Genomic DNA, 15,676 nt, shown 5'->3' with positions numbered 1-15,676 from the left:
AGCAGTCCTTGCCTGAGTGTGACCCTGGGAGGTGTGGGTTTTGCAAAGCCCTTGCACTGCCAGGCCTGAGCTCCAAAGGAGAGCTAAGTCAAGGCCCAGCAGAAGAGCACTTGCAGAGGCTGGCTGATCAGCTGAGCAAACGAGTGCTAAACGCTGCTAGGTATCCTAATAGCTGGCTAATTAATAGTGAGCTGAGTGCTCTTTATTGCCTGTGTCTAGAGACACTTCTCTTCATTACTCTCCCTCTCCCTCCCAGGCATGAAGGAGGCTTTGCTGGGGAGTGCTTCCAGCAGGGAGAGCAGCAGGCTGGCCTGGGCAGGCAGGATGCCATGCAGGCGCAGCCTGGGTGACCCAGACACGCCGTGTCTGAGCTGCTGGCTCTCCAGTTCTGCAGGCTGGAGGGGCAGCTATGCACCTGGGGCAAGTCCCAGGGCTCCTACAGGGCTTGTCTAAGCTTTCAGAGGAGACAAATGTGGTGTCTTGTTGGGCAGCACGGAATCATAGGGATGCTGAGGTTGGAAGAGACCTTGGAGATGGTCAAGCCCCTGCCACTCACCCAGAGCTCACAATCCTACCACTGCTGCTAAGCCACTGCCCCTACACCAAATCCCTCAGCACCACATCCACACAGCTTCTAAACACCTCCAGGGATGGTGACTCCACCACCTCCCTGGGCAGCCTCTTCCAGGGCCTGAGACCCCTTGCTGGGAAGAATTTTTGCCTAATATCCAATCTGAACCTCCCCTGCCACAACCTGAGGCCATTGCAGTAACCCCAGAACTGATGCTCCCTGAATGCCATTCAAGACCAGACTTGATGGGGCCCTGGGCAGCCCTGAGCTAGTTGGAGGTGGCCCTGCTGAGTGCAGGGGGCTTGGAGATGACCACCTTTGAGGTTCCCTTCCACCCAAATGCAATCTGTGATGCACCACCCTGCTGCAGAGCAGAGAGCCTGCAGGAAGAGGCTCCCTCCACCTTCTACTTCCAGCACCCAGCTTCTGCAGAGAGCATCCTAAGGGAAGGGGGAACTGCTTTCTACAGCCACATTATTTGCTGCTTTGTGTAGAGAGAGACTGTGGAGTAGGCAAGCAGTGAACCTCCACCACTGCTGACACTTCCTCTGCCACCTTTCAGAGCTGAGATTGCTCTGCAGGTCCAGTGACAGAAGAGATGCATGGAGGTGCTGTGGAGTTGGGGTGTCAGAAAATGGGGGTCAACAAATGGAAAGCCTCCAAAGCAGAGGGATTCACCACCCACCCCCCCCCTTGTGGGATGAGCTAGAGAAAGCATTAACCTTGAAAGAGATGGCACTCTTCAAAATGAGGGAAAAGCAGCTTTAGGAAATGCTTCTGTCCTCAGTTCCCCTCCCCAGCTCCTGCACTGCCTCCACAGCCAACTTCCACTTCTAAGTGTGCTTCTGAGCTACAATCTTGAGCTTGCCTTAAAATAGTGAACAGCAAATGTCAGGCAGCAGAGGGATGCTGAAGCTGTTTCGTTTGAACTAAGCAGCTCCTCCCCCTGCACGTTTCAGTGCCAGGCTTCTGCTGCAGGCTTCTGCCTGGGCCACGAAGTCTCCAGCGAGGAATCCAAGCAGGGCTCAGCGAGCAGCTTCGGCAGCAGCCCCCACAGCTCTGCAGGGACTCACAGAATGGGCTGGCTTGCAAGGGACCTTGAAAATCATCTAGTTCCAACCCCCTGCCATGGGCAGGGACACCTCCCACCAGCCCAGGTCGCTCAAGGCTTCATCCAGCCTGGCCTTGAACACCCCCAGGCAGGGGACATCCACAGCCTCCCTGGGCAACCTGTGCCAGTGTCTCCCCACCCTCACTGGAAGGACTTTCTTCCTAATCTCCAGGCTCAATCTGTCCTCCTCAAGCCTCAAACCATTTCCTCCTGTCCTATCACTACAAGCCCTTGTCAAAAGTCCCTCTCCAGCTCTCCTGTAGCCCCCTTCAGGTACTGGAAGGCTGCTCGAAGGTCTGCCTGGAATCTTCTCCAGCCCCAGCTCTGCCAGCCTGAACCCATAGGGGAGGTGCTCCAGCCCTCTGATCACCTTCACAGCCCTCCTCTGGCCACAGAGATGGTACCTTCCAAGCTGCCCACCCAAGACCATCACTGCACAGCTCTACAGAGGCTCCCAGCTGTGCTGGCATCTAAGCTGCTGCAGGAGGAGAGGCAGACGTGAGGGTTAAGGGCAGCCAGAGTCACTGCAGGCACCCAGAGTCACTGCAGGCACCCAGGCAGCAGCACTTACATCAATGAGATCAGACAGGTCATGAATGTAATACTTGAACACAGATGCATTGGTGGCCTCCAGAGCTAGCAGATACTCATTCCTTGCCTTGATAGCCTTCAGTCTGTTCTCTGTGTACTTTGCTTGGCGCTGAAAGAGAACCAAAAGCAGAGGAGATGTTAAAATGAGGTGCAGCAAGCAGTAGCAACCTTCCCAGGGACACCAGGGAGCACTGAACCCATCTGACCCTTGCTCACTTGGGTTTTGCTCATGTGGATTCCAGCCTGGGCCAGACTCAAAGAGTTGGAGTCTAGATCAGTTAGGTACAAGGACTTTAAGCACTGCTACGCCACACAGCTCTGCATCTCAAGGCTCCTCTTAAAACAGGCTGTGGGTTGGGGAAGAATGAAGGATCAAGGTGGGGGTTTAAGAGGTTCTGGCCCAACTCCAACACTGAACTGACTGCTAGAAGCCCATGAGTACTCCAAGGGCTGCACTCCACCTGTCCCAACAGAAGCCAGGGCTGAAACTGGGTCCTTTCAGAGCCTAGATCAATTCAAAAGGGAACTCCTTGCTTTCCACAGGCTGGAGTCTTGGTGCTGAACTCCTTAACTGCCTGACTGATTGCAACTGCTTCTGCCCACCAAGCCAGGCTGGGGCTGCTGGTCTCCCTGTAGCACAGCTCAGATCCTAGCCTGGTGGGAAATGAGACAAAACCCTTGTCCTCTGCAGGAGGAAAACATCAACCACAACTGCCATGGTTCCAGATGCTACCTTCACACTCCAGCCTCCTCCCAGCCTCTTGGCCATGCCTCTAACCCTGAGACCAGACAAAATCTGCCTGTCCTGGAAGAAACCTGGTGCCAGCTTGAATCACAGACTGTTAGAGGTTGGAAGGGACCTCCAGAGACCATCCAGCCCACCCCCCCTGCCAAAGCAGGATCAACCCAGGGTAGCTCACACAGGAATGCATCCAGGCAGGGTTTGGAAGTCTCCAGAGAAGGAGACTCCACAACCTCTGTGGGCAGCCTGCCCCAGGCCTCTGTCACCCTCCCTGGGAAGAAGTTTCTTCTCATGTCGAGGTGGAACCTTCTATGCTCCAGCTTGTACCTCTTGTTCCTTGTCTTACTACTGCTCCCCTTGCCTAAACACTTAAAACTTTGAGCCTTGCATGTGAATGACACCAAGGAGGGAACTCAGCAGCTCCTGTGCTGAGCTGCTGCCAAGTCCCCTCCCCTCCAGAAGGGCACAGAGAGAGAGAACAGGAGAGAACAGGAGAGAACAGGAGAGAACAGGAGAGAACAGGAGAGAACAGGAGAGAACAGGAGAGAACAGGAGAGAACAGGAGAGAACAGGAGAGAACATAGACCAGACCAGGTTGGAAAAGACCTTCGAGATCACAGAGTTCCAACCTATCACCCAGCACCATCCAATCAACTAAACCATGGCACCAAGAGCCTCATCCAGGCTCTTCCTAAACACCTCCAGGGATGGGGACTCCACCACCTCCCTGGGCAGCACATCCCCAGGGCCAATCTCTCTTGCTGGGAAGTATTTCTTCCTCACCTCCAGTCTAAACCTCCCCTGGCACAGCTTGAGACTGTGTCCTCTTGTTCTGGTGCTGCTTGCCTGGGAGAAGAGACAAACCCCCACCTGGCTCCAACCTCCCTTCAGGGAGTTGGAGAGAGCAAGAAGGTCTCCCCTGAGCCTCCTCTCCTGCAGGCTAAGCAACCCCAGCTCCCTCAGCCTCTCCTCCCAGGGCTGTGCTCCAGACCCCTCCCCAGCTTTGTTGCCCTTCTCTGGACACCTTCCAGCATCTCAACATCTTTCCTAAACTGAGGGGCCCAGGACTCCAGGTGTGTCCTGGTCAGTGCAGAGCAGAGGGCAGAGCTGAGGCTGTACCTTCTCCTTCATCTTCTCTATTTTCTTGACCGAGCTCCTCCGGACGTGCTTCTCCTCGAACTTGACGCTGGCAGCGGAGTCAGGGGAGCGCGGGGTCTGCTTGTCCTCTTGCTTCACTGACTTCCCAATCTGCTTCTCTTCCTGCTTCTCTGCCTCCTTCAGCTTGCTCTGAGCACTGATGCTGTCTGCATTGTACATGTGGTAGGTTTTCATCACCTGCAGGGGGAAAGAACAGAAGGAGAGCCAGGAGTCGGAGGGGATCCCAGCTGGAGCTGCTGAGGCAGGGATGGGTTGACTTAACCAGCAGAGCAGGCACACAGAGGTGCTGCTTGCTTCAGCTGCATGACTCAATCTGAGGCAGAGTCATAGAATCAGTAAGGTTGGAAAAGGCCTCAGAGATCATCAAGTCCAAGCTGTCACCCAACAACTCCTGACTGACTAACCCATGGCACCAAGTGCCACATCCAGTCCCCCCTTGAACACCTCCAGGGATGGGGACTCCACCACCTCCCTGGGCAGCACATTCCAGTGGCCAGTTCCTCTTGCTGGGAAGAACTTTCTCCTCCCCTCCAGCCTAAACCTCCCCTGGCACAGCTTGAGACTGTGTCCTCTTGTTCTGGTGCTGCTTGCCTGGGAGAAGAGCCCAACCCCCACCTGGCTACAACCTCCCTTCAGGGAGTTGTAGAGAGCAAGAAGGTCTCCCCTGAGCCTCCTCTTCTCCAGGCTAAGCAACCCCAGCTCCCTCAGCCTCTCCTCCTAGGGCTGTGATCAAGAACAGCAATACCTGAGCCTGCAGAGCTCACAGGCTAGGAGGGAAGGGGGAAAGCCCTTAGATGGAAGCTTACAAAATGCTTGGCTTAGGGGGAAAAAAGCATCCTAAGAAAGCAATCCCATCCTGAGACACTTTTTGGGGGGGTTTAATTTGGTCAACAGACTGCCCCAGACTCCAAGTTCCTGTGACAGATCCATTGCAGAGCAGCTGACCAGCAGGGTTACACTGAATGCAAAATAATGGACTGCTGAGCCTGGGGAGGAGCAGCCCCAGAGGGGATCTGAGCAATGCTCAGCAAGAGCTTAAAGGGTGGGGGGGCAAGAGGATGGATCCAGGCACTTGGCAGAGGTGCCCAGCAACAGGCACAAACTGCAACTCAGGAGGTTCCACCATGAAAAACCTCTTTGCTGTGAGGCTGCTGGAGGCCTGGAGCAGGCTGCCCAGAGAGGTGGTGGAGTCTCCTCCTCTGCAGAGCTTCCAACCTCACCTGGACCCTGGGCAAGCTGCTGTGGGTGCCCCTGCTTTGGGGGGACGGACTGGCTGACCTCCAGAGAGCCTTTCCAACCCCCCCAGCACGCTGGGATCGTGCAAGCCAGACAGACCTGCTTGCTGGTTGCAAACACTTCAGCCAGCAGAACACTCCAGGAGATGTCCCATCTCCCCAGAAAGCCCAGCAGAAGATGCAGGAGTGGGAAGTGAGGCTCTTCAAACAGATCTGAAAGCCAAGTGGCTGATTTCTGCAGCTGCTTCTTTGTTTCCACCCTGGCATGTGCCTTCTTGTACAATCCAGTAAAGGAGTCAGAAACCATCCCCCCCCTCCCAAACAGCAACAACAAGGCACAGGCTGAACCCAGCCTGTTCAAAGACAATGAGATGCCAAGGCTGGAGCAGGAGAGCTTTTCATCAGCAGGTAGGGTTGCAGCAGGGATGCCCTATCAGCCTTTCATCTGGATGAATCAAGTCCTTCAGACATCACAGGGCTGGAGGAGCCTGTATGCAAATCATCAAGCCTGAGGAGAATGGCTGCACAAAGCAGCTTGGCTGTGGCTTGTTGCAGTCACAGCTGAGAGGCAAAACTAAAGGAGTGGAGAAATGAATGAATGAAGAAATGGTTGCTGTGCACCTCACAGAAGAAAAACACTGGTTGGGGGCCTTCTGCTCCAGGAGACCTGGAGCCTGCTCTAGAGCAGAACAGGAAGAGGAATGGAATAGGAAGAGGAATGGAATAGGAAGAGGAATGGAATAGGAAGAGGAATGGAATAGGAAGAGGAATGGAATAGGAAGAGGAATGGAATAGGAAGAGGAATGGAATAGGAAGAGGAATGGAATAGGAAGAGGAATGGAATAGGAAGAGGAATGGAATAGGAAGAGGAATGGAATAGGAAGAGGAATGGAATAGGAAGAGGAATGGAATAGGAAGAGGAATGGAATAGGAAGAGGAAGAGGAATAGGAAGAGGAATGGAATAGGAAGAGGAAGAGGAATAGGAGTTAGCCAGGTTGGAAGAGACCTTTGAGATCATCCAGTCCAACCTCTCACCCAGCACCATCTGATCAACTAACCCAAGGCACCAAGCAGCCCATCCAGGCTCCTCCTAAACACCTCCAGGGCTGGGGACTCCACCACCTCTCTGCTCAGCCAGCTCCAATCCCTGCCCACTCTGGCAGCCAAGAAATGTTTCCTCATCCCCAACCTAAACCTCCCCTGGCACAATTTCAGGCCTTTTCCTCCTGTTCTGTCACCCCAAAGCCACCAAAACCCAATCCCACTTCTTTCCCAGGATGTTCCTCTCTAGCTTTGTGGTTGCCCAGGGAGGTGCTTGGGGTCCCATCCCTGGAGACACTCAAGGAGAGGCTCAGCAGGGCTCTGGGTGCCCCTGCCCAGGTGAAACGCTGAGGATTGGTATCACCAGGTAAGTTCCCCAGGAAAGGTGACGGAAGCCACCCCTGGAGACACTCAAGGTGAGGCTCAGCAGGGCTCTGAGCATCCTGCTCTGGTGGAGGATGTCCCTGCTGACTGCAGAGGGGGTGGGGACTGGATGAGCTTTGGAGCTCCCTTCCAGCTCAGTCCATTCTCTGGCCTCTAGAGGTCCCTTCCCACCCAAGGCATCCCCTGGTTCTGTGAAGCCTTTTAGCCTGAGTTATCCTGTGCAGCAGCCAGGCCTTGCCTGGGCTCTTGCCCCCCATCACCACCCATGGGACAGAGCTGGTGGCTGCCAGCCAAGGTGCAACCCCCAAGCAGGAGGAAACCCAAACCATCCAACTGCTGATTTACTCTTTCTGCCTCTTTTGCTTTCTGCCACTTCCAGCAATGGGGGGGGAGGGGGAGGGAAAGAAAACCACTTTGCATCTAGGCTAATCAATGCCTGCTTTATAGTCTGAGCATATGCAGGAGCTGCAAGTGGGGGTGTAAATTATTCAGCAAGTCTCTCTTTAACACTGCCTGTGTCCATGTTTCTCTTTTCATGTTTCAACACAACATCCCTTTGTAGCTGAGAGCCTTTGCTGATGGCTGCAGAACAAGAGAGCAAGCATCCATCTCCCCTTTCTCCCCCCTAAAATGGGGCTGGTTCAAGCTGAGGTGAAATAGGGACCTGGGGAGGAAGGAGGGGTTCATCTGAAATAAAGCCAATCAAAACAGGGTCTTCATGAATGCTGGGATGATGTTATTGGGGTGTCCTGCTGCAGTCCAACAGGAGCTCAACAGGAGCTCACCAGGAGCTCTCAGTGTGCACTTGCAACCCAGAAAGCCAAGCAGAGCCTGGGCTGCAGCAAGAGAAGTGTGGCCAGCAGGGCAGGGGAGGGGATTCTCCCCCTCTGCTCAGCTCTGGGGAGACCCCACCTGGAGCACTGCCTCCAGTTCTGGAGCCCCTATTGCAAGAGGGATCTGGAGGTGCTGGAAGGTGTCCAGAGCAGGGCCAGGAGGATGAGCAGAGGGCTGGAGCACCTCTCCTGTGAGGACAGACTGAAGGAGTTGGGGCTGTTCAGTCTGGAGAAGAGAAGGCTCTGAGGTGACCTCATTGTGGCCTTCCAGGATCTGAAGGGGGCTCCAGCAACCTAAGGACAGAGTGAAAACACCACCACAAGTGATATTTATGGTGCTTCACAGGCTGCAGAACACAAGCTGCCTCCCACTGCAAAGCCTGCAGACATTGATCAGTCTTGGTGCTCAGTCTCTGCTGGGGCAGCAGGGCTGGGAGGCCTCAGCTGCTTCTTCCTCCTGCCTGAAAGGATGCCAAGGAGTCAGTCTGATTTACCGTGTAGAGTTCATTCAAGACCTTCATCAAGTCTTCCTGGAGCTGCAGGCCAACCTCCTTGCTCTGCAACAAAACAGAGACAGCAGAGTTAGTTGGGGGAGGAGGAGGCAGGGAGGCAGAGGGGGAAGGAGGAGGCAGAGAGGCAGAGGGAGGAGGGAGGAGAGAGGGGGGAAGGAGGAGGCAGGGAGGCAGAGGGGGGAAGGAGGAGGCAGGGAGGCAGAGGGGGGAAGGAGAAGGCAGGGAGGCAGAGGGGGGAAGGAGGAGGCAGGGAGGCAGAGGGGGGAAGGAGGAGGCAGGGAGGCAGAGGGGGGAAGGAGGAGGCAGGGAGGCAGAGGGGGGAAGGAGTCAGCAGGCTCCACATCCACCAAAACCTCAGGCTCAGTTAAGCACCACAATTCATGCTGGCAAAGTCCAGGGCCACTCAGAGCCCAGCTGCCCAAACTCTTAACAAGCTGGAATGTTAGAAGGTGTGGAGCCAGGGAAGCCTCCAGAGGAAGGGGAATCTGCAGCACTCCAGGCCTGGAAGCACAGAGATTTGCCCCTGTCAGCAGGCTCAAGCAAGAGTGTGAGTCCAGGACAGCTTGGTGTGGATGCTGAAGGAATGCAGGGTGAGTGAAGAAGCCAACAGGAATGACTCTCCTGCATGGAACACATCACAAAGCAGGCAACACTTCTGCTGATGGCACCAGAGCCAGACTGAGGCTGAGGGGGAGGCCAGCCACCACCTCCTTCTCCCAGGCACTTCTGCTGCTCCTTCCTTGCACCCTGCAGCCTGCCTGCCCCTCCTAGCCTTGCTCCTTGAGGACAATCCCTGTGTCCCTTCACCACACACACCCCCCACAAGCTGCCAGCCCATCAGAAGGGCTCCTGAAGAATTGAGGCTGCTGAGGTCTGGCAAGATCCTAGAACTTGGTGTTACAGCTGGACTTGATGATCCTAGAGTCATGCAATGGTTTGGGTTGGAAGGGACCCTTAAAGCTCATCCAGTCCAAGCCCCCTGCAGCCAGCAGGGACATCCCCAACCAGAGCAGGCTGCTCACAGCCCCAATCAACCTGACCTGGAATGGTTTCAGGGATGAGGCCTCCACCACCTTCACAGTAAAGAAATTCTTAGATCCTCAAGCTCTTCAAGGGTGGGGGGCAAGAGGATGGGGCAGGGCTCCTGTCAGTGGTGTCCAGAGGCAGGGCCAGGAGCAATGGGCACAACCTGGAAGCCAGGAGGCTCCATCTGAACAGCAGGAGAAACTTCTGTGGTGGGAGGGTGCTGGAGCCCTGCAGCAGGCTGCTCAGAGAGGTTGTGGAGTCTCCTCCTCTGCAGAGCTTCCAACCCCCCCTGGCCACTGTGACCCTGGGCAGCTTACCAGGGGCTGGGCTGGATGAGCTCCAGAGGTCCCTCCCAGCCCACACCAGGCTGGGATTCTGTAACACAGGGGGAGATAAGCCTCTGCTTTTCTAACACCTGTCCCTGGGAGACCTGAAGTGGCTCTTCTCTAATTCCCAAGGACAACACCTCTCTATGCAAAGCCCTCTTTGAAGAGCTGGTTCTCATGCAACCAAGCCCCTATGCAAAGGAGGGCAAAGAGACTTCCTTAAGGAGTTCAGTGGCACCATTGATCTCCCCTCCACTGCAGACAGCACTTCATGCCCAAGCTGTCACTGCTGGCATTCTGAAGAGCCTCCAGGAGAAAAAGCTGAGGAACTGAGAGACATCAAAAAGCTGACACACCTTCCCAAGGAGAGCAAAGGTGCAGCTCCACTCCAGCCTCACCCACAGAAACCTTCACAAATCCTCTTCCCCTAGAGCAGGAGCACAAGAAAAGCACCCAGGAACCCCTCTGCATCTGTCAGGCAGTTCACATCTTGCAGCCTGCACTGACTGGAAGATTCAAAGCTGTGAAGTTGCAGTGAGACCCCACCAGATGTTTCCTCTCTTGGTCACTGAAGATTTCAAGAACCAGAGAATGATTGAGGCTGGGAAAAGCCCTTTCAGACCAAGTCCAACCACTCTCTACCTCTGCCAAGCTTGGGGTTAAGCCATGGCCCTCAGCACAACATCTCTGTGTCTCCTGAGCACCTCCAGGGATGGGGATCCAAGCACCTCCTCCTGGGCAGCCTGGGACAGGCTTTCAGAACCCTTTCAGGGCAGAAGTCTCACCTTGAGGTTGTAGCCAGGTGGGGGTTGGCCTTTTCTCTCAAGCAACCAGCACCAGAACAAGAGGACACAGTCTCAAGCTGAGCCAGGGGAAGTTTAGGCTGGAGGTGAGGAGAAAGTTCTTCCCAGAGAGAGTTGTTAGCCCTTGGGATGTGCTGCCCAGGGAGGTGGTGGAGTCCCCATCCCTGGAGGTGTTCAAGAGGGGATTGGAAGTGGCACTTGGTGCCATGGTTTAGTCAGGAGGTGTTGGGTGCCAGCTTGGACTTGATGAGCTTTGAGGTCTCTTCCCACCTTGGTGGTTCTGTGATTCCCAATCTCCAGGAGCTCACAGCAGACCCAAACCCTCTCTGGTTTTGTGTGCTGGTTATTTTTCCCCCCAGAATAAAAGCTGAAAACAGCTGCAGTGATGGGGGGGGGGACAGAGATTTTTCTGCCTGCCTTTTGCTCAGCACTGATGATGAATGGAAGTGACTGCCTGGGTCTGCTTTAAGTGCCCTGAGCACTGAACTCTTCACACAGAAGGAGCTCTTCAGCAGCACGCTTCGCTGTGCCGCTCCGACCGCCTGGCCTGCACCAATCAGCTGCCTCTCAGCCAAGCTCTTTTCAAGCCATTTGGTTATTTCCTTGCATCAGATTGCTCATTGACTGCACAAAACTGCTGAAGCATCAATTATGCCAGCCAGATTCAAATGAGCATTTTTAATGCACATTCAGGTTGGGAGGAGAGAGAAAAGGAAGGAGGGCAAGTGCCCCAATTGTCACCACACACAACTCTTTGTGCTCTCAAATGAGCTCTCCAGAAAGCCAAGTGCCAGGTTGCTGGGCTGGAAAGAGCCTTACAGGAAGATGAAGGTGGAGATGGATCACAGGTGTCATGAGAAGAAGAGCTGTGCAAGCAACACTGCTCATTTCGTGCTGCTCCTTGGACGGATTCCTCCGAGAGGGGGCAAAAAAAAAGGGTTGGGAGAAAAGAGCTGAGCTTGCTGACCCTGATAAATGACAAGCAGAGAAGGAGGTAGATTGGAAGGGACCTCAAAGATCAGGCAGTGAAAGGACTGGGGGGAATGGAATGAAGCTGGAGGTGGGGAGAGTCAGGCTGGAGGTGGGGAGGAAGTTCTTCCCCATCAGAGTGGTGAAGCCCTGGAATGGGTTGTCCAGGGAGGTGGTTGAGGCCCCAGCCCTGGAGGTGTTTAAGCCCAGGCTGGATGAGGCTCTGGCCAGGCTGATCCAGTGTGGGGTGTCCCTGCCCATGGCAGGGGGGTTGGAACTGGCTGATCCTTGTGGTCCCTTCCAGCCCTGACTGATTCTATGATTCTATGATCTTCTCCTCCAACTCTCCTGCCATGGGCAGGGACACCTCTCAACTAGACCCAGCTGCTCAAGGCTTCACTCAGCCTGGCCTTGAACACCCCCAGGCAGCCTGTTTCAGTCTTCACCACCCTCCTACTGAAGAACTTCTTCCTAAGCTCCACCACCCTCCTAGTAACAAACTTCTTCCTGATGTCCAACCTCAATCTCCCCTGCTCTAGCTGCAAATCCCTGTCCCTTGTCCTACCTCTTCAAGCCCTTGCACACAGTCCCTCCCCAGCCTTTTTGCAGCTCCTTCTGGACCTCTCAGGTTAGGAAAGATGTTGAGATGCTGGAAGGTGTCCAGAGAAGGGCAACAAAGCTGGGGAGGGGTCTGGAGCACAGCCCTGGGAGGAGAGGCTGAGGGAGCTGGGGTTGCTTAGCCTGCAGAAGAGGAGGCTCAGGGGAGACCTTCTTGCTCTCTCCAACTCCCTGAAGGGAGGTTGGAGCCAGGAGGGGGTTGGTCTCTTCTCCCAGGCAAGCAGCAGCAGAACAAGAGGACACAGTCTCAAGCTGTGCCAGAGGAGGTTCAGGCTGGAGGTGAGGAAGAAATTCTTCCCAGCAAGAGAGATTGGCCCTGGGGATGTGCTGCCCAGGGAGGTGGTGGAGTCCCCATCCCTGGAGGTGTTTAGGAAGAGCCTGGATGAGGCCCTTGGTGCCATGGTTGAGTTGATCAGGTGGTGCTGGGTGAGAGGTTGGACTTGATGCTCTCAAAGCTCTTTTCCAACCTGGTTAATTCTATTCCATTCTTGGAGGGGACCTGGAAAGCTCATCCAGTCCAACCCCCCCCTGCTAGGGCAGGATCACCCAGAGCAGAGCACCCAGGAACACCTCCAGGTGGGGGTTTGGATTCTACTCTGTTCCTTCAGGTACCAGAAGGCCAAACTGCCTTCTCCAAGCTGCTTCTCTGAAGCCTTCTCTCCAGCCCAGCCAAGGCCCAGGAGCTGCCCTCCACGTGCAGGGCCACAGAGCAGCACCCCCCCGGCCCCTGTTCCAGCAGGGAGGGGACAGGCACCATGTGCAGAGCTGGAGGTTGCTGCCACCCCTTGCTTGCAACACCAATTCCCAGCAGGCTGGTGCCAGCTCCTCAACAGCCTCTTTGTTCCAGCCCTGCAGCCCTCCACCTCCCCTCTAATGCAATCAAGATGTTCTCTGGGCTGCAGGGCAGCTCTGCAGGGCTGTTCCACATTCCAGCACCCATCAGCGACCTCAGCTCCCAGATAGCTGGGGGGGAGGATAATGAATCTGAGAGCTAAAGGAATGCTGACAACATTGTGTGCCCCTGCAGCTCGAGGCCTTGGGGGCAACATCCCTCCAGGTCTGCTGGGGAGGTGGCAGGGCTGCAGCCTGAAGCCCAGGAGATGCTCTTGGGGCAAGCTCAGCACCAGCAAGGCAGCACTGGGGATCACTGCTGGGGTACCAATGCTGCTGGTGTAAGCTCAGCACCAGCAAGGGAGCACTGAGGATCACTGCTGGGGTACCAATGCTGCTGGTGTAAGCTCAGCACCAGCAAGGCAGCACTGGGGATCACTGCTGGGGTACCAATGCTGCTGGTGTAAGCTCAGCACCAGCAAGGGAGCACTGGGGATCACTGCTGGAGTACCAATGCTGCTGGTGTAAGCTCAGCACCAGCAAGGCAGCACTGGGGATCACTGCTGGGGTACCAATGCTGCTGGTGTAAGCTCAGCACCAGCAAGGGAGCACTGGGGATCACTGCTGGGGTACCAATGCTGCTGGTGTAAGCTCAGCACCAGCAAGGGAGCACTGGGGATCACTGCCCAGTCAATCCCATTTGTGCTGGATGTGCCTCACACTCCACATGGAAGTCCTCCCAGGGATGCCCTGCCTGAAGCCTCTGCAAGCTGTACCCAGGCTTCTCCCTCTGCTTTCTCCCCAGAAGTGCCTGGCCATTATCAGATGGTGCCACAGGATCAGGAATCCTGCTCAGCCTTCCTCTAAAGCTTCAAACCCCTACAAGCTTGAAACTCCAAAGCTTCCAACTCCCCAGAAGGTAAAGCAAGAGCTCAGAGCACAAAAATCTGTCCTCCAAGACACAGGCATAGTTTGGGTGCTAGCTCATCACTTTCCAGCTTAATGCTCCATTATGCCTTGGCCAGCCCCATTTAAAGCCCAGCTCTATTCTCTCCCTTCCCTCCACCATTTCAGCACTGATTTGTTTCACCACTATGTCACTGACAAGGAATTCTCCCTAGTGCAGCACAAGGCTGTGCTCTGAGCAGCCACTGCCACAGCAGACCATGGCACACCACTGCTGCCCAGGGAGGTGGTGGAGTCCCCATCCCTGGAGGTGTTTAGGAAGAGCCTGGATGAGGCCCTTGGTGCCATGGTGTAGTTGGATCAGGTGGTGCTGGGGGAGAGGTTGGACTTAGAATCATAGAATCAATAAGGTTGGATGAGGCCTCAGAGATCATCAAGTCCAAGCTGTCACCCAACACCTCATGGCTACTAAACCACAGCTCCAAGTGCCACATCCAATCCCCTCTTGAACCCCTCCAGGGATGGGGACTCCACCACCTCCCTGGGGTGCTGACTTGATGATCTCCAAGGCCTTTTCCAAGCTGGCTCATCCTATCCTGCTCTATCCTGCTGTGCAGGCTGCAGCCCCAGCTTTTGGGTACCAATGCAGCAAGGAGAGAGGCAGAGGCACTGCAGCTGGAAAGTAGGTCAGCTCAGGCAGAGACCCCTTCAGAGGATTGATCATTCTCTTCCCTCCTTGATTACTGCAAGGCTTGCAGCCAAACTCACTGTGGGTTTTTCACTTCACATCAAACACTCTGCAGCCTGGGGATTTGATGGCATTTTTTTTCCCCCCCTTACCACCATCAGAAGGCAAATCTCCAAGCCTCAGTTTTTGTTCCCTCTATTCCTTTGGAGCTTTTCCTCCCCAGGAATCTCAGAACCGAAGCCGGGAGAGCAGCGGCAAGGAGCGCCAGGAGCTTTGGAGGACAACCACTCCCTCCCTCCCCTGTGCCCCTCTGCTCCCCAGCAAGAGGACAGAGCAGGAAGCAGGGCAGGGGGGCTGCTCTGAGCATCCCCTGTGAGCCCCCCAGGGAACACTGCTGCAAGGAGCCCCAGGTCAGAAGCACAGCAGAGCTGTGCTGCTGGAAACACAGCAGGACCGAAGCTCATCCAAGGCACAGGGACCAGAGGGGGAGGTGCTGAGAAGGGGCCTGGCTCTGTTGAAGAGCCACAGCTCTAGAAAGCAGCAGCCCCAGCACCCCAGCAGCAGCAGCAATCCCACCAGCAGCAGCAGCAGCAATCCCACCACCCCACCAGCAGCAGCAGCAGCCCCAGCAGCAGCAATCCCACCACCCCATCACCCCCAGCAGCAGCTCCACCACCCTCCCCAGCAGCAATCCCACCACCACCACCCCTAGCAGCCCTACCACCACCCCCCACAACCTGTCCTGGGGCATCTCCAGACAGAGAACTGCTGCATGACCAGGGCTCTGCCAGGCTGAATTTGCCAATCCCTTCACAACTTCTGTGATGGCCAAACCAAATCAAGCCAAAATCAGTTTGTTCAGCAGCTCTCCAGAAAGGAACCAAGGCTCCCCAAGCCCATTGCAAAATGGTAAGAGACAGATATATATTATTTTTTGGGGGGTTGGTTTTTTCCCTTTGCTTCCCTTTGAAGAAGGCTGAGGCCAGCCTGCTCCTGGGGAAAGCTGAGAGGGGACAGAGTGCTTGAAGAGAGCAGAGGCAAGAGCCTGCTCCTCAGAAGGCCATCCATGTGTAAGTAACAGCAAGGGATCTGACTAGAAAGAGAGGTCTGTGGGCAGGCAAACTTGATCACCATGCAGGAAACAGGAAGGGGTTTATCATGCAGAGGCATCAAGGCTCACAGCAACCCAAGAGCGTGGCAGGGGGGCCGAGGGAGAAGGGAGGAAAAGGGAATCATGGAATGGTTTGGGTTGGAAGGGACCTGAAAAGATCATCCAGTCCAACCCCCCCCTGCTAGAGCAGGGCACCCACAGCAGCTTGCCCAGCAGCAC

General features: G+C 55.3%; 1 protein-coding gene across 3 annotated transcripts in view; it reads right to left on the bottom strand.

Moving 5' to 3' along the window:
* SRGAP2 (SLIT-ROBO Rho GTPase activating protein 2) overlaps positions 1-15,676 on the bottom strand; it is a 120,806-nt gene that overhangs the window by 39,666 nt on the left and 65,464 nt on the right. For all 3 annotated transcript variants that reach the window (XM_054176386.1, XM_054176387.1, XM_054176388.1), the window contains exons 4-6: positions 8,162-8,224; positions 4,135-4,350; positions 2,254-2,382 (exon numbers count right to left, since the gene is read on the bottom strand). In XM_054176386.1, the coding sequence (XP_054032361.1) occupies positions 2,254-2,382; positions 4,135-4,350; positions 8,162-8,224 (408 nt within the window). The remainder of the gene's footprint in view (positions 1-2,253; positions 2,383-4,134; positions 4,351-8,161; positions 8,225-15,676) is intronic.

This window comes from Dryobates pubescens, chromosome 35 (genome assembly GCF_014839835.1).
Source record: "Dryobates pubescens isolate bDryPub1 chromosome 35, bDryPub1.pri, whole genome shotgun sequence".
Classification (NCBI taxonomy): domain Eukaryota; kingdom Metazoa; phylum Chordata; class Aves; order Piciformes; family Picidae; genus Dryobates; species Dryobates pubescens.
This window is presented reverse-complemented; position numbering and strand designations above follow the sequence as displayed.